At 33.4% G+C, this 22,771-nt stretch overlaps 4 protein-coding genes across 5 annotated transcripts; 1 reads left to right on the forward strand and 3 right to left on the reverse strand.

Annotated features, from left to right (window-relative positions):
• Positions 1-507: 507 nt before the first annotated feature.
• LOC108975994 (sperm-associated antigen 7) lies at positions 508-1,687 on the reverse strand. The gene has a single exon (XM_018944863.1). It carries the CDS (start codon positions 1,510-1,512, stop codon positions 688-690), a length of 825 nt encoding a protein of 274 aa, XP_018800408.1. The 5' UTR covers positions 1,513-1,687; the 3' UTR covers positions 508-687.
• A 452-nt stretch (positions 1,688-2,139) lies between these two features.
• Positions 2,140-4,171, reverse strand: LOC108976015 (N-acetylglucosaminyl-phosphatidylinositol biosynthetic protein). 2 transcript variants are annotated; one of them, XM_018944902.1, is made up of 7 exons: positions 4,047-4,171; positions 3,898-3,988; positions 3,587-3,832; positions 3,412-3,529; positions 3,223-3,342; positions 3,122-3,154; positions 2,140-3,049 (listed from the first exon to the last, which is right to left on the reverse strand). In XM_018944902.1, the coding sequence occupies exons 1-7, from the start codon at positions 4,055-4,057 to the stop codon at positions 2,250-2,252; spliced, it is 1,419 nt and encodes a 472-aa protein (XP_018800447.1). In that variant the 5' UTR covers positions 4,058-4,171; the 3' UTR covers positions 2,140-2,249. The 2 variants fall into 2 exon arrangements, with proteins under 2 accessions (XP_018800447.1, XP_018800446.1); XM_018944901.1 differs by having other exon boundaries at positions 2,140-3,154; positions 4,047-4,168.
• A 632-nt stretch (positions 4,172-4,803) lies between these two features.
• Positions 4,804-14,322, forward strand: LOC108976014 (DNA topoisomerase 1). The gene is made up of 8 exons (XM_018944900.1): positions 4,804-5,096; positions 8,968-9,146; positions 9,213-10,239; positions 10,300-10,388; positions 10,892-12,021; positions 12,091-12,341; positions 12,417-12,610; positions 12,709-14,322. The coding sequence occupies exons 1-8, from the start codon at positions 5,070-5,072 to the stop codon at positions 12,809-12,811; spliced, it is 3,000 nt and encodes a 999-aa protein (XP_018800445.1). The 5' UTR covers positions 4,804-5,069; the 3' UTR covers positions 12,812-14,322.
• A 2,451-nt stretch (positions 14,323-16,773) lies between these two features.
• On the reverse strand, positions 16,774-21,750 carry LOC108976028 (type II inositol 1,4,5-trisphosphate 5-phosphatase). Its single transcript, XM_018944931.1, has 11 exons — positions 21,433-21,750; positions 21,142-21,373; positions 20,899-21,085; positions 20,543-20,822; positions 20,301-20,474; positions 19,885-20,223; positions 19,587-19,811; positions 18,858-19,524; positions 18,598-18,784; positions 18,301-18,525; positions 16,774-17,918 (listed from the first exon to the last, which is right to left on the reverse strand). The coding sequence occupies exons 2-11, from the start codon at positions 21,340-21,342 to the stop codon at positions 17,674-17,676; spliced, it is 2,730 nt and encodes a 909-aa protein (XP_018800476.1). The 5' UTR covers positions 21,343-21,373; positions 21,433-21,750; the 3' UTR covers positions 16,774-17,673.
• Positions 21,751-22,771: the final 1,021 nt, after the last annotated feature.

Here is a 22,771-nt window from a genome sequence, read left to right on the forward strand (position 1 = left end):
ATAAGTATTCAACTGTATATGAATGTTCTATATATACAAAATATATTAGTCTCAAATACCTATGTACATTCAATTAAGTTTTTAACGAATGTTATCAAATTAGTTAATACGTCTACAATAAACGAATATAGCAACCAATATTATGACGGTTTGTTTTAAATTTCGAATATTCGCATTTGAAGGAAATTATTTCATTTATTCATTTTTGACGTACACCATATTTACTACTTCGCGTTTGCTTCCGTAAATGAAAGATATACATATGTATGCATATGAGTGAGCAGCTGAATTTTAAGAAAATAAGCATTCTAGTTTTAGAATATGAAAAGCTACTAAAATTTTTACATTTTTTTAGAAACTGAAAAAATACTATAAAAATCACAAACTTCTACTTTTTTTAATATAGTGTGTATGTCTTATGTATTTAACGATAGCATAAATAAGCACGTATGTCAATCAACTTTTATATGTATGTACTTAGAGACATTTATAATTATAACGCGTTAGTATATTTTCATTATAATATATTTATGTGTTTTTACTCAATACCATTTCAAATAGTTAACAATTCAGTTGTGATCTCGTAAATAGTAAAAATATTGCAATTTATTGCAAATTGATGCAAAGACACAAAGCAGTCATTTAACAAGCGTGTTTTAGTATGATAATAGTGGCTCGCTAAAATTATCACTCATCTGCTCCAGCACTGCTTCCAACAACATTGGGCTCCTGTTTGTCTTGCGGTTGTTGCGTACTTAAGCCAGCACTTTCTTGTTCATTGACAACAAACTGTTGTTTAAGTTCCACATTGGGTAATGAATTCTGTTGTTGCTGCTCCAATTTTCGTTTCTTCTTTGCCTGAATATCAGCTAAAGTTTGTTCAATCGAACGCATATCCTTTTTGTTTTTGCTGGGCACGAAACCATAACTCAGGTTAGTTTCTGTTTTACGCGCAGCCTCTAAGGCAGCATCTTGTCCAATAAGATGAGCGTATTTATCTTTATAGTTGGTCGCTGGTTTAATGTCACACTCTGTAGTAGGTGGTAGTTGGGTGGAAGCACGTGCCAGTCTTTTTTGTTCACTTTCCAATTCGCGTTGTTGTTTTCGTATTTCAGCATATTCTTTGGCAATTTCTTCATTCCAACCGTCACCGTTGCGGCGAGCTGCTATTTCATCTTCCGATGGTGCATTTTCTTTTTTATAAACAACTGAATGGCGGTCGATATCTTCGCGACCAAAACTCATTGCTATAAAGCCACCGAATTCTGCTACCTCATGAATAATGGCACGGTGCACTTTATCCAGCGGTTGAAACTCAATATGAGGGCGATCGTCCTTGGCAAATCGTCCTATACGATCCTCAACATATTTGCGAAATCGATTTAGTTCTTCTTTCTGTTTGTTTTTCATTCGTTCAGCAAGCTCTTTTTGTTTTTTGATCATTTTTTTCTGTTGCTCTGTGGCTGCGGGAGGTTTTTCCATTGAATTGAGTATTGAATTCAGCAAATCCATGGCGGGTTTTAAGGGCAGAGTATTTTAGTAAAATAAATAAAACTATTTTATTTGTTTTGCGTTGAACTATGCGCAATTTTAGTCGTATTAATAGGTTTTCCCTATTTGTTTTTTCTGTTGTCCAACTTCACCCAGCTGCTGCTTTGAATTTTTCTCATTCGTTGTTTTTTTTCTATTCTTTCTATCAAGTGCGTGGGGTTCTGACAGCTGTTCGATTGAGATGGTAAAAGTAAACGATTTACACAATAGACGTTTTATTTCTTATTATCGTTTAGCTATCATCTCTATGAAAGATTAACGGTTAAGACCAGGAAGTGGGTATATTTGTTATGTTTTGAGGCTAGTTTCACAAGAGGAAAATCATATAAACACTTTCAAAGATTTAAGAATATATTTCCGTATTAGGATTACTTAATTCCGAATAGAAATTGGAAAATTAAATATGCCGCTATTGCAATTGTCCTTTTGTGTGATATTGGTATGACCGGCTTTGAGAATTCAAGCCACAGAATATTTCACAAGTTCTGTGCAATCCAATATAAAATATATATTTGAAAAAAGATTTTGATATTATTTTATTTGGTTTGGTAGAAAGAAAATATTTATGTATGTTACAATAAAATTATTTAAAATGCACCCAGCAAATGGCTTATTATTACTTATAAAAATACATTGTATTTGTAATAGTTTAAATTTTAACTGAACTGTATATATTCATAATCTAAAATAAGTATAGTTTACTGTTTTCTCAAGAGTGTCAGTTCTTTGGCTTTTTCCATATATCGACGTGGACGTAAATATTCCAAAAATAATAGTATAACATGGGCCATAGATATCACCAAAAGGAATGGCCAGACTTTACTGCGCAGATAACCGTAAAGTAATTCCCCAAGTGATTTCTCAGATTCGGCTAAAATACGCTTATATACTTTTTCGGTACGTTGTGTAACATTGTCCCAATTGTATAACGTTGACACAATTTCGTTACATCTATATGGACAAAGAACGGCATCGTCTTCATGGTTTTCGAAATCTCCAATACTTTTTGGTTCTTTTTGTTTATTTAAGTTTGAATTTGTATATTTTTTATTATTCTTCCGTTTATTTGTTTTTGTAGTTGAACTTGTGCCATTGCCGATCGAAACGCCATTACTATAAAACATGCCACTTTTTTCAATACTGGTTTCGACTGGGTATATCTTTTGTTTTTTACAAAACTGTGTGTAGCGCGCAAGAGCTTTGAGTACTCCTTGGTAAACAGAATCAATTTCAGGATCCGTAAGTATGATTAAATTTGATGGCAATACTTCGGGAATACCACCCACACGGGTGGACACTACTTGTAGACCACATGAAGCTGCTTCTACTATAGCCATGCAATACGCTTCAGTAAGCGATGTATTTACAAAAATATGCCCACGTACAAGAATGTCGCGAACTTGAGAATGTTCTACTGCTCCTATTAATTCAACGCGATCTTGCATATTGGCCTTTTCTCGTATCTCTTCGAGTAGATCCCGTTTTGGTCCATCGCCTACTATAATAAAATTTACATTAGGCGTGTGTCTAAAACGTGGAATGACACCGGCTAACAAATCGATTCCCTTACGGTAAACAAGACGCGAGGCAACGACAATGTTAACTAAATTGAAATAAAAAAAATCAGTTATGTGCATGTGCAATTTCAATAAATGAAAATTAAGCACTTACTTGTACCGTCTGTAGGTCGTTTACTTGGATTTGGTGTAAATAAGGCAGTGTCGACAGCATTTGGTATGACAGAAACATTTTCTTTCGGTATGCGTGCACGCAACACAGTATTCTCTTTACCTGTATATTTGGGAAATGTTTGTCTTTGACGCATCAATATATATACATATAGAATATATATCCACTCACCAATATGAGAGACACAGATGCAGTGATTTACATTTGCCAAATTAATCTGCAACATTTTATTAGTAAAAACGGCCGATAAATCAGCAAAGCCAAAAAGGCTATGATCCGTGAAAACTGTCTGCAGGGAATAACAAAATTTGTAGAATCGCATTGGTTGTTGACTATTATAACTTACCCTTAAACCTAGCATGTTACCTATAATCATTGCTTCATGTGCCAATGTGCTAAATGCAGAGTGCCCATGTACAACTTCTATGCTTTCTCTTAGTAGCACACACCGTATTAGAGGTATTTGACATAGTATTGTTGGCAGTATGCATTGATTGTAAAATGGCTTAATTGGTAAATAATAAACTTTTAAACCATTTGTTAAGTAACGAATGCCTTTGCAATTGCCATACGAGTGTGTTAATATAATGACCTGGATATAAAAAGGTGAAGGTTAAGTTTAAAATACTTATTAAGAATCGTACGATTATGACTCACTTTATGTCCGTGGGTTAATAAAATTTGAGATAAATTGAAAACATGTTCCTCTACACCGCCTATACTTGGATAAAAGAAATCCGTGACCATACTGTAAAAGTCCAAAAATTTTATACTTTTTTTTCAATATATCATATTTCGTTAATTACCATATTCGCATTATATCTAAACCATTTGTTTACTACACTGCATTAGAAAATAAGAACTTGAAATCAGCTGTTTAATGTATGATTCTATGAAGGTAAACAGTTTCTTGACGTTTAATTTTCACAGAGTGCCGTTCAATTAAAATTAAATTTCTAAATAAATTGCTTAAAATATTTGCCAAAGCAAAGAAGCATTAACTCATTTGAATGGATTGAATGTTTAGCAAATGCTAGAGTAAAAGGATTTTAATCTCAGCTGGATTTTTAATTATTTAAATTATTTTAATTTAATATAGAAATTCTTTTACTTCTAACTCACCCTATTAAAAATTGATAAGAAAGGGAGAAAGTGCACGCACTATTTATGAGCATTTATGCATCTCACTTTGATTCTGCTGTTTTTACCGGCATCATTCAAGATGAGTGAAACGAAACGAACTATACATTTTTAAAGCTTTGACAAATGCTTTAGAGTAAATGAAAAAGATACATATATAATTGATTCTATTACAAGTCTCTACTACAGGGTTGCAAGTTTTTAGTGTGTTCACGCTTAACATAACTTGTTCATCGAATTTACGCATATTACAAAAATTAAGAATAACACATCTTTCAAATGACTATATAACCGTCTCATAATTATGTAATCATAGCATGCTATGCTGTAAAAATATATAAAATTGAACTCACGTGCGTTTACCGTGTTTTTTTATTGTCGCAATGGCAAGCCTGTATTAAACGGAAAGTACTAAGTTTGGAAGGCAGGCATTTTGCAATCCCACAATGTACTCTAGTACTTTCATTCAACACACACAGAATTTTTCTAAGTTCCATTTTGTGTGGCGACGCGAGACTTTGAAAAATTTTCATAGCACTTTTGCCTTTACCGTGTGGCTCGTTGCTTTTACATTTCATCTCGTGTTAAGTGGCTGAAATAAGTATTTTTTAGCTGCTAATCGAAGCAGAGAAGTGTGTGCGTGGAATTTCCGAATTTTCGTGTGAATTTTCGTAGTCGAGACTGTAAAAATGAGCGTGGATGTGGCACCCGAAAATGTAAGTAGTAATTATGGTAACGGTGAAATTTTATGTAATTTTTCAGATATTCCTAAAAAACTACCTATAACGATTTTTACAAAATAATATGTTAAAAAAGAAGTGTATACTAAAACTGAAATATAGATGCATTTTTAGAGCCATTATGGCAAATCTGTCAGCAATATTTAAATGTACATTTCCTTTGTTTAAGTAGTAATTGTCTGTGCGATTTGTCGGGCCCCAACGCGATCGCCTTGAAATGAAAACGTCAAGTTTTTCGTGAAAATGGCGACAAGTCCCCAACAGCATACATGGACAAAATGCAACACAACGGGCAAAATCAGCAAAAACACCAACAAACAGAATAATACTTGCTGTATTACCTGCGTTCCGAAGTAGTTGCAGTGCAAAATTCATATTAAATCTGTGATTTGGCAAATTTTGGCCCAAAAAATCTTAACTGTCCATCCTTGTTGGGTTTAGATTTATGTACGATGGTAATTATTTAGATGCGATACATTGTGTTTACCATGTATAAGCTCCAGTATTAGTTTGCAGTATGTTTTTTTTTTTTATATCAAATATGCTGATGTGATGAGCTTTCTGGCTGGCTGCAACAGGGAAAGTCAAAGATGGAAGTAGCGTAACAAACGCAACACTAAGTACAAGTAATACTGTGAATACGAGTCGGTAGAGCGAGCGAGTGAGCCGCTCAACATGTAATGTTTTCGTAGATATTGTCGTGGTTGCTCGGTGGCAGCGTAAATTTTTCAAAGTCTTTTCTGGAACATCGTAGTATTAAATATGACGGTGACTGTGGCACTAATCCACGGGCTGATAATAGCGAATTCTTTTAATAAAATTTTCATAGCCGTTGATATCCTATGCGAAAACAAAAATATATTATTTAGGAATTTTTTTTTTTATTAATTTCATAGGAAGTTAGGATAATGTTTAATGATTTAAATTTTATTTGTTTATCTAATCTTTGGTAAAGTAAGATTTATTTTGTTAGTATATTGAAAAATTAGATACCTATTTGTATTATGTATGCAATAGTAACAAAGAACAAGTTATTATCTTATTAGAGTATCAAGAAAATGCAGTACAAAATTGTATTGCTTGATTAATATATATTATATTAAAAATAAGAAGCGTTAAAAACTAACCACCACAACAACAACCACCATCTTGCATCCCTTGATTTATGAGTTGGCTTCAGAATTAAATTTTCCAAGCACCAATTTTCTTTGTATTTTCCTTCATATTCGTTTTCATTCATTCACTTTGAAAATTTGCATTCCGTTTTTATTGACTTGCTTTTGGTATATTGTTTATATTTACTTCGTTTGCATCTGTACAGCTATATAAACACATGCACAAATGAATATGTGCAGGTGAAGTACTTTTGTTCCAAAGAGTGTCTTCAATTCTTTATAATCAGAGATTTTTACAGACACAAATATATGTATATGTTCGTACATACATGTTCATGTGGATATAAGTAAAGTTGAACATATGCTTTAACTTGTTTTCATTTCGGATTCGTTTCTCTTAAAACTTGCACTCTGTAGAATTTGGTTGACTTAATAATTTTTAGATGTTGTGCTAATATTCATGTTATTCCAGTTTCTGACGAAACAATGCCAAAATCCATGTTTTAATGAGAGTAAGTATTGACTTTCGTCTCCTTTTGTTTAAAGTCAAGTAAATGCGACAACTGCATTTATCAAATCAAATAAAAAAGAAACAAGGAAAGGAAACCCTTCACAGGTTCAAGTTTTCTTATAAAAGCTTTTTATGGCAGTTACATATTGCATTGATCCGATCTGAACCAATTCTTGCCAAATTTTGTGTAGATACCTTTCAAATAAAAAAGTTTTGCATACAAGAACTTGATTTTGATCGTTCATTTTGTAGAGCAGCTAAATATATATTATAGTAATCCGATATCGGACAAATGAGCGGATTTTTGGAGAGAAAAGGAGGTGTCCATTTAAGATCGATATCTACAGGGAGATATACAGACGGATATGGCTGAACCGGCTCAGCTCGTTATGCTGATCATTTATGCATATAATTAATAATGCCTCAGGCGTTTCGTTCTGGGTGTTACAAACATAGCTGTAAATTTAGTATACTTTGTACAGGGTATAAACATGTGCACACTTATATGTACGTAAATACGTAGAAACATATTTGTATCTACATTGAGCTAAAAATCTTGTAGGTTATTCGCCTCTTCTCTTTTTTGTGAGCATTCATTTTTTGTTTCAATATTTCTTTTTCTCTTTGTTACCTGCCACTGTCGTAGTTGAATGGGCTCCAGGTTGTGATCTGTTGCTGAGCTGATCAACAGCATTACGAACCTAATACATATTAGTGTGAAAATAAAATAATGCCTTTATCATATGTATGTGTGTGTTTTTGCTTTCACTGTTGCAGATTCTTATTTGATTGTATTGTAGTGTTTTGAAGTACATACATATATTTATAAGTTAGAAGCCGTAATCATTAGTAATATATAAGTATAAATATATATATACATTTACACTTAGTGCATCTTTCTACACATGTATCTCTTTATCACGAAGCTTGGTGACGCACCCTCAATAAGGACAACATTATTTGATAAATGTGTTAAGATCTTTTGAAGATCTCATTCGTCAATGCAAGAATACAGTACTTAGAAATAGATCAACATGTCGGAAATTTCTTTTATAGATACATATGTACCCACATATCGATTTATATATATATTGCCCTAAAAATCGTTCATTAACATTGCATGTGTTATCCCAGGGGCACCGTGTACATCCCAAAAAAAGGTAATTTTTTGGTTATTACTTTCAAGTGTGAGCGGTAAGCAGCAATACCCGAAAGCTATATCTACCGAAGCACACATTGCAAACGATAATATATTTATTATATACATACATGCATGAAATTCATCTACTTCACGCTGTGCTTTTATTTGTAATTAGTATAGGTACTGCTTACATCTATGTAGTTACTATAATATACATATGTATATAAATCTATTCGATTTACCATATAGTATTAGGAAGAATTAAAATTTCTTATATAATTATAAAATAATGACCTATATTAACTATATCGAAATATTAAGGCTACTTATAGGGGAATGGCAATGTCAAAGACACTTAAGGCGTGGACTATATTTTTATATTTTGCTAGTTTAATTTATGCATAATATCCAAGAGCGTAAAAGTCGTCACGTCACATTGTTGTGAAATGTGTGTGAACGGAGGTGTGCACAACGTGTTTGTTGACTGATGCAAATAATTCAATTTTCTTTAATTTTTTCACATACAAACATACGTAAACTTTAGATGTTGTCGTGTACGTTCATATATTGATTAATAGTCAGCTGAATGGAATTACCTTTGTCTAATATTTAATCACCTCTTTGATTTTTTATTGTTTTCAATAGACTTGGCGAATTAGTTTGAATTTTTGAGTGTAAATAAGACAGCTCTATAATAGCCGGCAATTCTGCCTAATAATTGAGGGCAATATGTAACACGTGGTCAATTCTCTCACATGTTTTGGCAATTGTTATGGTTCTACAACTAAAGTTGACATAGGGGACACAAATAACAAAAGATAATTGCTCTAACCTTACAATATTGTTTTTAGAAACTTGTTTTATGTTGATTAGAGTTAACTGTGCAAATAGATTATTGTTTTGTATGTGAATTACTAATAGCGGGACAGGCGTAAGAAAATATACATACATATGTTTTTTTATTCCTCAATATAGTGACTTATCAATTACTAAATAAAATAAAATTTTTTAATCATACGTTTATAAATATATAATTATAATCAATATATATTATACATTATATAAATATTAATTTTTTAGGACATCAAGACTCAGAATGGGTCATCCGAACTTGTGCAAGTGAATGGCGTCAGTAATGGTCATCACAGTGGTAGCAGCAGTAGTAAACATAAATCCTCTAGTAAGGATAAACATCGTGATCGCGATCGTGATCATAAGAGTTCAAGCTCAAGTTCAAAGGATCACAAGAGCAGCAGTCGGTAAGGCAACTAGTGCTACCTTTCACTATTTTTAAAAACTTAATGTTTTTTTTATTGATTTTTAAGCGATAAAGATAAACACCATAGTAGTTCGTCGTCCAGTAGTAAGGATAAATATCGGGATAAAGAACGCGATGGCAAGCATAGCTCCAGTTCAAGTTCGAGCCATCGTGATAAGGACAAAGATAAACCCAAATCATCATCATCATCGAGCTCCAGCCATCATAAAAGCTCGTCAAAAGATAAGGAACGCAAAGATAAAGATCGTGAACGTAAAGAAAGCAGTAGCTCCTCTTCGAGCAAAGATAAAGATAAGGAACGAGATCGCCACCATAAATCGTCTTCATCCTCATCATCTAGCTCTCGTGATAAGGATCGCTATCGGAGTTCGTCGTCATCTTCGAAACACAAACATTCCAGTTCTAGTTCTTCAAAGTCTTCATCCGGTGACAAATCAAAATTAATAGATGGAGAATTCATTAAACCAGAGCCGATCTCACAACCTTTAATCGATTCACAGTCAAATGGTTATAATACTGATTTTGTAGCACTTCGACCCGAACCAGTTGGTAATGATTATATGGATGAATCAAATACCGGTTTCGACAATAGTCAAAATGGCAAAGATGGTTACGAGGAAAAACCAGACATTAAGATGGAAGAACAAAACATAAATATTTCACAGGCTAGCTCATGCGATTATTCGATGTCACAATTTAAAGAGGATGAGCCCTCATTTGTCGTTAAAGAGGAGGCCAGTGCTGACGAAGATAGTATGTTCAAACAGGAACCGGAAAATCAAGAGTATGAGGACGACGAAGAAGATGTCCCATTGGCTATGCGTAAGACAAATATTAAAACTATTACTCCAATTGCTGAGGAGGAGGACGATGAGGAGAATGTACCACTAGCTAAACGCAAAATAAAAGTAGAAGTGGAAGAAGATGACGATGAGGATATGCCATTGTTGGCAAGAAAGAAGGCTAAGAAAGAGTCATCATCAGGGAAGACTAAGAATAAAAAGAAACGTGTCAAGGAAGAGGAAGAAGAAGAGTATGGAGAGACTAAGCCCAAGAAGAAAAAGGCCAAGAAGGTACTTGTGTGGAAATTTAGAAAAAATTATAACATTTCTGTACAAACAAAAACATTACAGACCGAACAGCTGCCACAAGTTAAACAGGAGACTGCTTCCCCAACCAAACGAAAGAAGAAGGARGAAGAAGAAGAAGAAGTTTGGAGATGGTAAGAAATATTTTTTCTAACAGCTTTGGTTAATTCAATTAGTTGCCAACGAAATTTTAATGTGTTGTCAGCTGGTTTTGTGGCTCGCTAAGGAAACAGCTGATATCAGTTTTGAAGTCATTGTATGATTAACACAGTTTCACAGCCTATGTAATTGTCATATTGACCAAAAAATATTTGAGGTTAGGTTTTTATGTCACTTTCCCTCAGTATAATATTTTCGTGTTCGGTGTGTGGTTTGCGTAATGTGGCTAACATCCCCACTGCATCTTGATGGCGAAGGCAACAAAAGTGTTTATATTTGCAAGCGAACGTGTTGTCTTCGCCATGTGCAGCAGAATGTCAGTTAATTGGAATCGTGTCACTTGCGCTGCACATACAAATGCATTTGCTTCGAACTTTACAGAAACAATATCTAGAACCCAATCCGTAGTTAAGATTGCGCCGAAATCCCAATCAAAGAAATTAAAAACTAAATTTACTGTTCTAAATAAAAATTTCAGGTGGGAAGAAGAGAAGCGTGAAGATGGTGTTAAGTGGAATAGTCTGGAACACAAAGGGCCCGTTTTTGCGCCACCGTATGAACGTGTACCGAAACATGTACGTTTCTATTACGACGGCAAACCCATGGATTTGTCTTCAGAGACTGAGGAGGCCGCTACGTTCTATGCAAAAATGTTAAACCACGATTATTGCACAAAACAAATTTTTAATGACAATTTCTTCAAAGATTTTCGAAAGAGTATGACATCGAAAGAACGTGAAATTATCAAAGATTTCAACAAGTGCAATTTTGAAGAAATGTTTAGATTTTTCACTGCAGAATCCGAAAAACGCAAGAGTGCAACAAAAGAAGAGAAACTGGCTAAAAAGATGGAAAATGAGGCATTAGTTAAGGAGTATGGCATTTGCCTAATTGATGGCCACAAGGAAAAAATAGGTAATTTCCGATTAGAACCTCCAGGACTATTTCGCGGTCGTGGTGAGCATCCGAAAATGGGTATGATTAAACGTCGCATTCAAGCGGAAGATGTGTCTATTAATTGTGGCAAAGATTCGAAAATTCCATCGCCACCACCGGGCCACCGATGGAAGGAGGTGCGCCATGATAACACAGTAACATGGTTGGCCTCTTGGACGGAGAATGTGCAAGGTCAAGTCAAATATATTATGTTGAATCCCTCGTCTAAATTAAAGGGTGAAAAGGATCACGTAAAATATGAAACTGCTCGACGTTTAGCTAAATCTATAGATAAAATACGTGCCACATATCGGGATGAATGGAAATCAAAAGAGATGCGAGTCCGACAACGTGCTGTCGCTTTGTATTTCATTGATAAATTGGCTCTAAGAGCTGGTAATGAAAAAGACGAGGATCAAGCTGATACCGTAGGTTGTTGTTCGCTTCGCGTTGAACACGTTAAATTAGAAAAACAATTAAACGGTAAAGAGAATGTTGTTGTATTTGATTTCTTGGGTAAAGATTCAATTCGCTACTACAACGAAGTTGAGGTTGAAAAGCGAGTATTTAAAAATCTAGAACTATTTTTGGAGAATAAAAAGGAAGGGGACGATCTGTTTGATAGGCTTAACACGCAAGTGCTCAACGAACATTTAAAGGAGCTTATGGAAGGTGAGTTTACATAAGTACACACATATACATATAAACATATTTTTAAGTAAATATTTTTATTTTTTAAAGGACTCACTGCCAAAGTGTTCCGTACCTACAACGCCTCAATTACATTACAAAACCAGTTGGATTTACTCACCGAAGAAAGTATGTCACCTGCGGAGAAGTTACTTGCCTATAACCGCGCCAATCGTGCAGTAGCCATATTATGTAACCATCAACGTTCAGTACCAAAAGGACATGAAAAATCAATGGAGAACTTGAAGGAGAAGATACGTCAGAAACGCGAGATGATTGAGGAAACCGAATCGGACTATCATGTATATATATATAACTAATTATTGGCTGCATATATGTATATTGTTTAAACAAATTATGATTTTCTTTAATTGTAGGATCTTAAAAAAGCTGCCAAGCGGGGATCGGTAAAAGAACGCGTTATGGCTGACAAGAAGGCAAAGACGTTGGAAAGATTAAAAGAGCAACTAAAGAAATTAGAATTACAAGAGACTGATAGGGATGAGAACAAAACAATTGCATTGGGCACATCTAAGTTGAACTATTTAGATCCACGTATCACTGTCGCATGGTGGGTAGAATGTAACGTAACGTTACGATACTTTATACAAAAAAATTCTACATATTGTATAATTACGTACAATTAAATATATGTAAATTTGTTTACAGGTGCAAGAAGCATGGAGTGCCAATTGAAAAAATCTTCAATAAAACTCAAAGAAACAAATTCATGTGGGCTATACATATGGCTGATGAAAATTATCGCTTCTAAATACATACTAATGTATTGTATGTCAGCGGCAGTGGCGCACGGTAACGAATTCGGCGCAAGTATGATGTTTAATCGTAGATAAATGTTGAAGATTTAATGTAGCATTCTACCCTCCCCGAATGCTGCAACACTACTACTACCACCACCCACCACGTAAAGCTGTAGATGAATGCATGATGAATTTAAGAGGAAAAAAGAAATATCAAAATCGGCAACGTCATTAATGCTTATTTAAACAGCAGACGGAAGATTGAGTTGGGAGACATTAAAATATGCCTCAAACTATTTCATAATATATGTATGAATTAACTACATACATATATGCATATTATCCATAGTATATAACGTTTAGTATGTAACAATCAACGTATTTCATTATTAACAATGATGGACACAACATTACTTGCAATACATTTGAATACATAATTAAATATGTATGCCTAGTTATGTAAGTTAATAGGAATAGTTTGCCATTTCATGTGCGAATGGCAACAGACTGTTCTCCTTAATTATTATCATGAACACACACACACKCACATATATATACATCTACATCCACACAAACAAAAAACATTTAGTAGAACGTATTAGCGTACAAACGTTAGAAATTTTTGAGAGTTATAATTTTGTTTTTATTTATAAATCGCGAAAAAATTAAAATCACACAAAAAACGTAAATTTAAATGAAAATCTGCATATTTGAATGGAGGGGCAGCGCAGAGCATACAGCGGCAAGGCAATTTTTACTGGAATAGTGCACACTAATTAAGTTTTAGTAGAAATTTTGTTTTTAAAGCATGTATACATAGAAACTAGTGTGCTTTCTTTTTTGATTTTTCCTCAAGGAAGGGCACATCACTGCACATACATAACATACATATGCTATATATGTATATACTATAAAATATACATGATAAACAAAAATTATTTGAGTTAAATCAATTTTTAGCATAATTCATTACAATTTTATCTTGTAAGAAATGTAAGAAAATACACTATAATATAAATAATAATAATAATTTATAAGTCGTCAGAGCAAGAGAAGAGGGAAACCGCTTTGTTACTCTCAAATATGAGGTAAATGAAACACAAATTTATCAATGTAGCGGGCTAATTCAGAATTTTCCCAATTTATGTGTAATAATTTAGATTCGATCTTAAATGCAAGTATGCAATCATTTGGCATATGCATTGAAAAAAAAATAAAATAAAACTAGGCTTTTAATTAAACAAGTAAATAAAATAAGAAGCACATGCAATTTAGTTTATCATTTATTATTTCTTTATTGTTTTATTTTTTAATTCTATACAATATGAGACACATTTTAATTGTAATTACAAAAAAAAAATTATAATAGTATATTTATATGTACATATATATATATGTATGTACGCGAATACATACGTATGTACTCTCAACAAGTTAAACGGTGTTAAAAGTGACTTTTTTTGTACCCACACTTTCCAATATCTACATACCACAATACAACGTACACACATGCATACATATATTCAGTTGTTTTTGTATTATTTAAGTTACAAAACAGAAATATATCAAATATTGTAATGTAAAAAACAGAAAAGCATTTACTTTGATTATTTATGTACTATTTACATAAACGGAACTGAACTAGATTGGTATCCGGACGAGTGCTATCTATCTCCCCAGCAGTGTTGCCTAAAACTAGATCCGGCCACGCTACTACGGCATGTTTTTGTAAAACCATGTATTCTGCTATTGCAAAAACAATAACAACCATCAATTTTCTATTACAAAAGCAATAGCAACAAGTGTTAACCATTATTCACTGTGGAGCGGTGAGAGCGTAAAACGAGATAACGGTGAGTGGTTGCTTGAGAGTTACTTTTATATATAAATAATATACCTATACATATATATGACTATTTTTAATTAGATTAATATTATTTATAATTATTCTGTAAAAAAAAGTTAAATAYATCTTCGTTTAGCAGGCCTCGTACTATTTTTGATTGTCGAATTTTTCTTTTTATATAATATATAATTGACTTAAAACAATTGCATACATTACATTACAATACTAAAAGAGTTAATATTCCTCGCACACAATTTTAGATTTGTAAACAAATTATTCACTTCAATTCAGAAGCTTTCAATCATCAATCAAACAATAAAACATGAAAATATTTAAGCAAAAACAAAAAAAAAAAAAAAAAACGGTTTAATTGGCGTACCATGCAAAGACATTGAGAATAGCTGAAAAGTCAGTGATATCAGCTAGCAAATAAAAAAACATTTTTTATAATATACCAGCAGATATAAATAATAAATATAATAAAAAAAAATCAAACCAAATTAAACATAAACTAAGCTGAACATATACATACATACTAGTTTTATAAAGCAAGTATTTTATAAAAAACATTAACTCTTGTTTATTGCAACAAAAGTTTGGAGTCAATAAAAATAATATGAAAATATAAGTAGTATAATAATTTAACTACAAACATACTCGAAGAGCAAAATCAATTAAACATGCCTAAACTAATTATTTTATGAAGCAAAAGCACTCAACATTGGCATAAAATAAATTAATATTTCGTCATATACATACAAATAAACAGATCATATGCATATCTGTTTAGGTATCAACTCAACTTTTGATTAAACTAATCAACAGGAGGTGACAGTTAATACGGAAATACAAATAAAAACAAAAAACTTATAATTTATACATATGTAAGTGATAAATAAGTACGTATGTATGTATGCAAGTTGCAAAATGAATAAATAACTGAAGTAATTTGCAACAAAAGCACATTTAGTTGCACATACACAATAACGTATGTATGTATCGTATTTCAAAGGATAAATAAAATTTAGAAAATACACGTGGAATTTGTTTGTTTTGGAAAAATAAACCCGATGATATATATTACGAGATTTACAAAAAAAAAAAGAAAAATGTTCAACACTATATTGTACTATAATATTATTCCGTTCCCACGACATTCGAGTCTAAGTAAACGGAACGGACCGGCATTTTTATCCGGTCAAGGACTGTCAACTTAGTAGAATTCTGCCGATACAACAACAACAACTATAATATTTCTCATATGTTATGTAGGTATGTCCATGTAAAATCCGAAAATGTTCTAACAAATTGAAGGCTTGCTTTTTGCAGCGAGCTAAAACCACTCAATTTTTGAGATCGATTTGAAATAATGTGCAATATTCCCTTTTCTCCCCAAGAACTTGCTTATTTGTTGAAACCAGTGTAAACGAACGACTATAGCATACAGTGTTCGCCATTCAAACTGAACGATCGGAATCAAGTTTTTTTTTATGGAAGAAATACATAATTAATTTGACATGAATTATTGCCTAAGACAATGTTGCAATCTCCGAAGGAATTGTGCACATCGAATCACTATAGCATATAGCTGCGTACAAACTGAACGATCTGAGTTAAGTAGGGATCACATTGCTTCGCTAGCAGCCATCAGGCTATTGGACTTTATAATATATTATTTTATTTATATTTGGACAATACACTGGGGCTAGGTGAATCTTTGTGATTTCGGAGAGATCTAAGGTCGTGCATTCCTCGTTTATCAATCATTCAATGATATATACTATAGCTGTCATACAAACTGACCGATCAAAACAAATTTTTTTTTATGGAAACTTATTTGTTTGTGAAGGATATTATGGTTTCGTCTTCTAAATATTTCTGTTCAATATATTATCTACACGCACGTTTACTCATTTCTCTCCAAGTGTCGTATTTTTTTTTTGCTCTCAACAAATTATAAAAGAAACTGCATAAATTAATTTATTTATGTTTTTTTTTTATTAATTTTTTTACGACAAATTTGATTTTATTTATTTTTATCGCTTTAAAAAAAATGTAAATAAAAATCGAAAATTATTCTGTTAATATACATACATACATACATTTTTATTTCGATATTTTGCACTTTGTAATAATTTCAATTATTATTCAACACTAAGACAAATATATTAACAAACCGACAATTAGCTATCATCAACTTATGACTAATGTATATAAGCTCTAAAAATTGTATTTTTCAAACGTACGGCGTTCATTATTAACTTTTATTATTTTTCACAAAAATTCATATATACGTATGTGTGTATGTTTGTTTACTTAACCCGCATAACATTTAGGCAGAAACTCTGCTTAAATGCAGCAATGACGTGGAATATAAGTTTAGACCGCAAATATTGTAGACGTGCAAATAAGGCAATTAAATTATCCGATTTCACGCAGTTATTGCTTTTGCGGTTTAGCTAAATGCCAAAACAAAAAAAAAAAACAAATCGCTACCTCCTACAGTATATAGAACACTAATGCTGTCGTAGACCTTAAGCGTCGTGAGATTTTGTTGTATATATTAGACATTGAGTGTTTGTGTTCTTCAGAGAAGTACAAGCGCAGTACATTTCTAAATGCTTCGCTGCAAATATTTTATAAATTTTATTTTCGTTATTTTTATATATATTTTTAATATATATATTTCATTAAGCGTTTAAATTAATAGTAGAGCATTAAGTAATCATTCTCATCAACCTCAGACACGCGAATGTTGTTGTTAACGTCATTAATACGCGATAATCGTTTTAAAGAAATAAATTCATGACAAATGCTATCGTGCACAGATGTGTGAATAGCAAGCGAATGCCACAACTTGCAACAATTTGGCATGCAAATAAACCGCTATCTAATGCATTCAAACAGAAAACATAAACTTAAGCATTAAATAACTATGGATAAGCAAAATTAAATTAATACATTGTACAAATAATTGCTGACAACAAAAAAATAGCAATAGCAAATCCAAGTACATAGACATTAAATCTAATTAATTGCATTAATACGAGCAGTATTACTGCCATCGCCACTGCCGCCGCCATTACTGTTGCCGCCACCAGTGCCACCGTCCACGCTGCTAATACCGCTGCTATCGGCAATACCTGTCGACAATGTGCCGCCAATGTCGCTGGATATGAAGCGATGCATGAAATCGCGACATCGAGTCTCACGATAAAAATCGCGACCTGCGTGTGCGGTGCTGCGCAACAATACACGCCCGAAAACGCTAGCTGTGAGAACAAAAAATGCAAATGGTAAATAATCTGTGTTTTTTTTACATTTTGATTTGTTTACTTCTTTTTGTTGACAAATTTTTTTATTTTATTTGTAATTTTTTTATTTTATTTTTAATTTTTTTATAATTATTATTTTTCGTATTTTTTATAATTTAAAATTCTTTAGTTATTTTCTTATAATTTTTTTTTTTGTAATATTTAATTTTATTTTACTTCATTTTAATTTTATTTCAAATAAATTTTGATTTAATTAATTTTTTTTTAACTTATTTTTTATTTTGTTTTAAATTCATTTTTAAATTTTTTTTAGTTTTTAATATCTTCAAATTAAAACAATTTTTTTTTTCAGTGTGCGTGGTTAGCTTTGTGTACATACCAACGTGCTGTAAATTATAGTACTGCCGCTCTATGCCTTGGCGTAGAAACATGCATAAATGCACGAAGACATTGCGGCGAGGTGAGCTCAGCAATGATATCAACTCCATGGCTTCAGCGGCCGTATTTGTTTGCAATAAATCTTCGACAAAAGGATCAAGTAAGGGCTTTTCGGGCAAGTCTAATAGCATGAGTAGCGCCTCAGCAGCTGCTTGTGGCGTACCGGCTGATTTGCACAAAGAAAAGTTTACTTTAATGATTTTTAGAAGAGAGCATTGCGAAACATGCGTTTACTTACGAAATTCATCGCTCGACCATGTGTCCAACCAATCGCGTATAACGTTGAATTGCAAGGTGCGCGCATGTTTATATTCCAATGTTTCGAAAGCACCTTCCACTTTATTGCCCTGCTTGTGCAGATAGTCGATGAGGAAGAAAAACTCGCGTGGCATTGTCACACGGAATTCCGGTGAATCATCGTTCATCTGAAAATCGAGTTTATGCGGTTAAACAAGAAATTTACACGCTATATTGCTTGCTAGGCATTGCATTACTTACCAAATCTTTAATCTGTGCTTGCGTATACGTGTTTAACGGTTGATTGGTGCGACAAAGCGTTTCCACCGAAAGACCAAAACAACTTGGCTTGTACTCGCCGGTGACCGTCAAAAACATATCTGGTCCATTTTTTACATGCAATATCAATATGTCGAAATCGAATTTCCAATTGGTCGTGCGTATCTTTTTCAACAAGCCCGTTATGGAACGCACATCTGCCAGCAATTTGACGCGTACACGTCTGGTGCTATCGGTCATTAGTGTTTCGGCACGCGGTTCGACTTGCAACCACTTTTCGCATATATCATTCAATGGTGGGTCTTTAACTTTGAACATAAACTCCACCGGCATTGGACAGTTATTCGAGACAGTGAAATCACAAACGGACAACTCGTTGAAATGTACGACACCGAAATCGAGCACAGTTTTATCGACACTTATTTGTGGTTGATTCTCATTTTCACGTTTATCAACCAGCTTCAAGACTTCCTCGTGTATGCGTTTGTAACGCTTCTCATCTTTGGTTTTGATTTTTACACGAAATATTGCATAGACAGGCTTGTGATCACTCTGTCGTATCTCCATAACACTATTGTAAGCCAACTGCTCAATACGCACACCTTTCCATAGTACGCGATCGCAATATGCTGGCGCGCGTTGTTTCTCACTGAAAGCGTGAACAAAATGTAAAGCACATGAAATCATGGAATTTAGCATTAAATTACGCACCTGCTGTCAAAATTATCTGTGCCTACATCATACTTGTATGTGGGTCGAAATTTGATACGCCCTTCACTGTAACCATCAAAGCAATTGCCTTTACCCATTTCAATGCGTAATTGATCATACTTCATAAGTACATCGTAAGCGTTCGGTGAAGCGCGATTACATGGTAATTGTAAGCCTGGCGGTTCTTCAATGCGATAATTTAAGTCACCAATCCAAAAGATGTGGCTATGAAAAAAAAGAAAGCCGTAAAAATGCAGATCTCAGTAGTTACATTGTTTTCAGTGTATCCTTTACTCACTCATGATCATTAATGGTACGTTTTAGATCATCATCAAACACTAAGCCACGTACGATACCCGCATAATCCTCGTTGCGTGCCTCAACGAAAGCCATATGAGCAGCTAAATGTGAGTTTACAAAGCAGAGGTTGCCTTCATTCAGTTGTATGCTCACCGCAACGCCACCCTTGTTGCCCAGTGTGTTGAAAACGCCGCGCGCTACTGTTTTGACTCGGCAACGCGCAATATATGGCCGTAATTGTTTACGTATGATGATTGTTAACATCATGCCAACGAGACGCACGCTAGTTAACTCCTCATATTCGCCATCTTTGTGTAAACTCGATAGCATTTTACTTCTGCATTGTGAACGATAGATTAATTAATGATTATTATCAAAATTATATACATATAATATATAAGAGCTATTACTCACATCCACATGTTGTCAGGGCGATTTTCGCTGAAAGTTATGGCTTTAGCTGAAGTATCCAGCTCTTGTAGCGCAATGGCATATATGTCGGCTGGTTGCTCACCATTTGATAGCCACAAGTGCAATGGACTGTCACTATATGGCTTGTTATTTACATTCCAAGTGCCACAATACACACTAAAAAATATAAATAACAATATTAAATTAAAATTGTTTAAACCTTAGAAGCATGCGAAAAAACATACATAAAATCCTTGAAAACAATATATTCATGTTCACGTCGTTTCAACTCCTGCTTCACTTCGCCGATTTGTCGGTAATCGTTCAGCCAACTATAACTCAAAATCGATTCCGTTGCAGCGGTTGAGTGTGTCATTGAAAATTTAGCTGATATGATTTGCGCATGAAATGTTTCGAAATCAGATGCGCCCTCGGCTGATATGATTGGGTAGTAGAAATATTTCACGGCCGCCTCATCGGCTGTTTTTAGATCGAATTGCAATTGCGATATGGAACCCTTTTTATCTGAATTTGTGACCACACATTAGTTTCATATTAATTTGAACACATACATGTACATGTACAAATCACAGATATTTACCACTGCCTATTTGAAAAGTTTCATTTAACGCGAAAATCTTATCAATGGACAAGTCATTGACGTTGCGTGGTGGTAAGCGCGCTGTTGCAAGGGAGAAAACTGCATAGGTGCCGCCTGCCACTGACACTACTAACGCCAACAAGCGACTTCGATGCTCTTGTCCGATGATTTGATAGGCTTCAAAAATCTTAAAGAAAAACACCAATAATTTGTGTGCAACTATAAAATAATAATTTTGCTTACCGATAAGACTTTTTCGTTGTCTTTGAATTTTCGTTGCACTATTTCAATTGTATTCAAAGATATTTCTCCATCTCGCATATCATTATCTGAGAGTACACTTCCTAATAATCCTGAACTGGAAACAGCCGCTGATATAGTTGGTATACTATTTAACGACGATAGCGTCGTTGACTTAGACGCCATTGCCGGATCAGTGTTCATCTTCCTTACAGTTACTAATATCCCACTCTAACTACAATTATAAATATTTCAGCGTATTTTTCTTTTGTTGCTATTTTTAGTAATTTTTACACTTTGTTTTGTTTGTATAAAAACGTCATCGATAAGATACGACGTTTACGTCAGTATGTGGGACTTTTCTATTGCAGCGAATACCAAAGCGGTTTGGGTGTTGTTTTGCTTTCCATTATAAAATTTTCGTTTCCAACGTCACTGATATTGATTTTTGCTCTTCAAGGAATTAAACAATTTTAATGTTCATCCGCAGTACGAAACTAACTTCAATTGCACGTTGCTATGTTTTTAATTCGTTAATAAACTTATTCATATACTTAACGCGAATAAACTTGATGATTTTAGTTCGTTGCTGCTGTTCTGCTACTTAGACCGTTGAAAATTCATTGACAACTACAAAACGTCAGACAAAGCATTGCCAACGCAAAAATGTATTTTACAATTCTAAATTTTCAAAATTTGTTGAATACTTTTTTCCTATTTTATGTAATAAACTCCTTACACCAAGCAAAACGGCGTAATTAACTATAAATATAAAAAGTTTTGTTGATTAATATTATGGCGTTTTCGCTATTTCCTAAAATAATAATAACACGACGCATAATTTTTTGTCCGTCAATATGCTACAGCGCTGCTTGTGTTGACAGCTTAATATCGTTCCTTACTTTTACTTTCCACTTCCGTAGTTATTTTGACATTTTCAGTTAGTGGCTTGATTTTAAACCGCTATAATTTTTTCAAGTGCGCGTCGTGTTTAAATTGTATTAATTTTAAAGAATTTAATTGTTCGGTGTGCTTAAAAACTCTTTGTAGTATTGTTGATTAGTAAATGGAGTATATAGTGTTATTTGCAATCAATTAAAAGTGTATAAAAGATCAACTGGCTCCCTGGCAGTTGTGTGTGCATTTCTAACCTAAAAGAGGAATGGCCTTGAGAGTGAGACTTTTTAGCCAAATGCTAACGGATAACGAATTATAGACTTCGTGTGCTATAAGAAGTGAAAATACACAACAACTACAACCAATAAGTTAAATTATTGTAGCTTTTCTGGTTTTGATCATTTGCACACAATTCCGCTGGCATGTAGTTGCATTTCTGATTCGCCATTTTGTATTTCATTATTTTACTTCCTTTTCGTGTATGTTTGACGTTTCCGTTTAAAGCGATATTTATGCAGTGCAAACAATAAAGAAACTTCATGTTAAGTGTGAATATATGTTATATGTCTGTATGTCTTCGAATATGTGATTGGAAGTGAAGAGCAAATTTGGAATTACTTTAATAAAGTAAGTCATATATTAATGTTTACAAAATTTTTAACATAGTTAATAAATTATTATAACTTATAATTTACACACCGTACCAGGGTATCGAATTTGTTGATTCTAAAATTTT

Source organism: Bactrocera latifrons, unplaced genomic scaffold, assembly GCF_001853355.1.
Source record: "Bactrocera latifrons isolate USDA-ARS-PBARC rearing strain unplaced genomic scaffold, ASM185335v1 scaffold_71, whole genome shotgun sequence".
Lineage (NCBI taxonomy): Eukaryota > Metazoa > Arthropoda > Insecta > Diptera > Tephritidae > Bactrocera > Bactrocera latifrons.

What these genes read in the sequence shown, in the direction of transcription:
- LOC108975994 (XM_018944863.1), bottom strand. Translation starts at nt 1,512, where the DNA reads ATGGATTTGCTGAATTCAATACTCAATTCAATGGAAAAACCTCCCGCA.
- LOC108976015 (XM_018944901.1), bottom strand. An exon ending in GTAACATGCTAGGTTTAAGG is followed by an intron (nt 3,530 to 3,586) that starts GTAAGTTATAAT and finishes TATTCCCTGCAG; the next exon opens with ACAGTTTTCACGGATCATAG. An exon ending in CATCTGTGTCTCTCATATTG is followed by an intron (nt 3,343 to 3,411) that starts GTGAGTGGATAT and finishes CCAAATATACAG; the next exon opens with GTAAAGAGAATACTGTGTTG.
- LOC108976028 (XM_018944931.1), bottom strand. Translation starts at nt 21,342, where the DNA reads ATGAACACTGATCCGGCAATGGCGTCTAAGTCAACGACGCTATCGTCG. An exon ending in CGTACCATTAATGATCATGA is followed by an intron (nt 19,812 to 19,884) that starts GTGAGTAAAGGA and finishes TTTTTTTCATAG; the next exon opens with CCACATCTTTTGGATTGGTG. An exon ending in CTATAATTTACAGCACGTTG is followed by an intron (nt 17,919 to 18,300) that starts GTATGTACACAA and finishes TTGTTCTCACAG; the next exon opens with CTAGCGTTTTCGGGCGTGTA.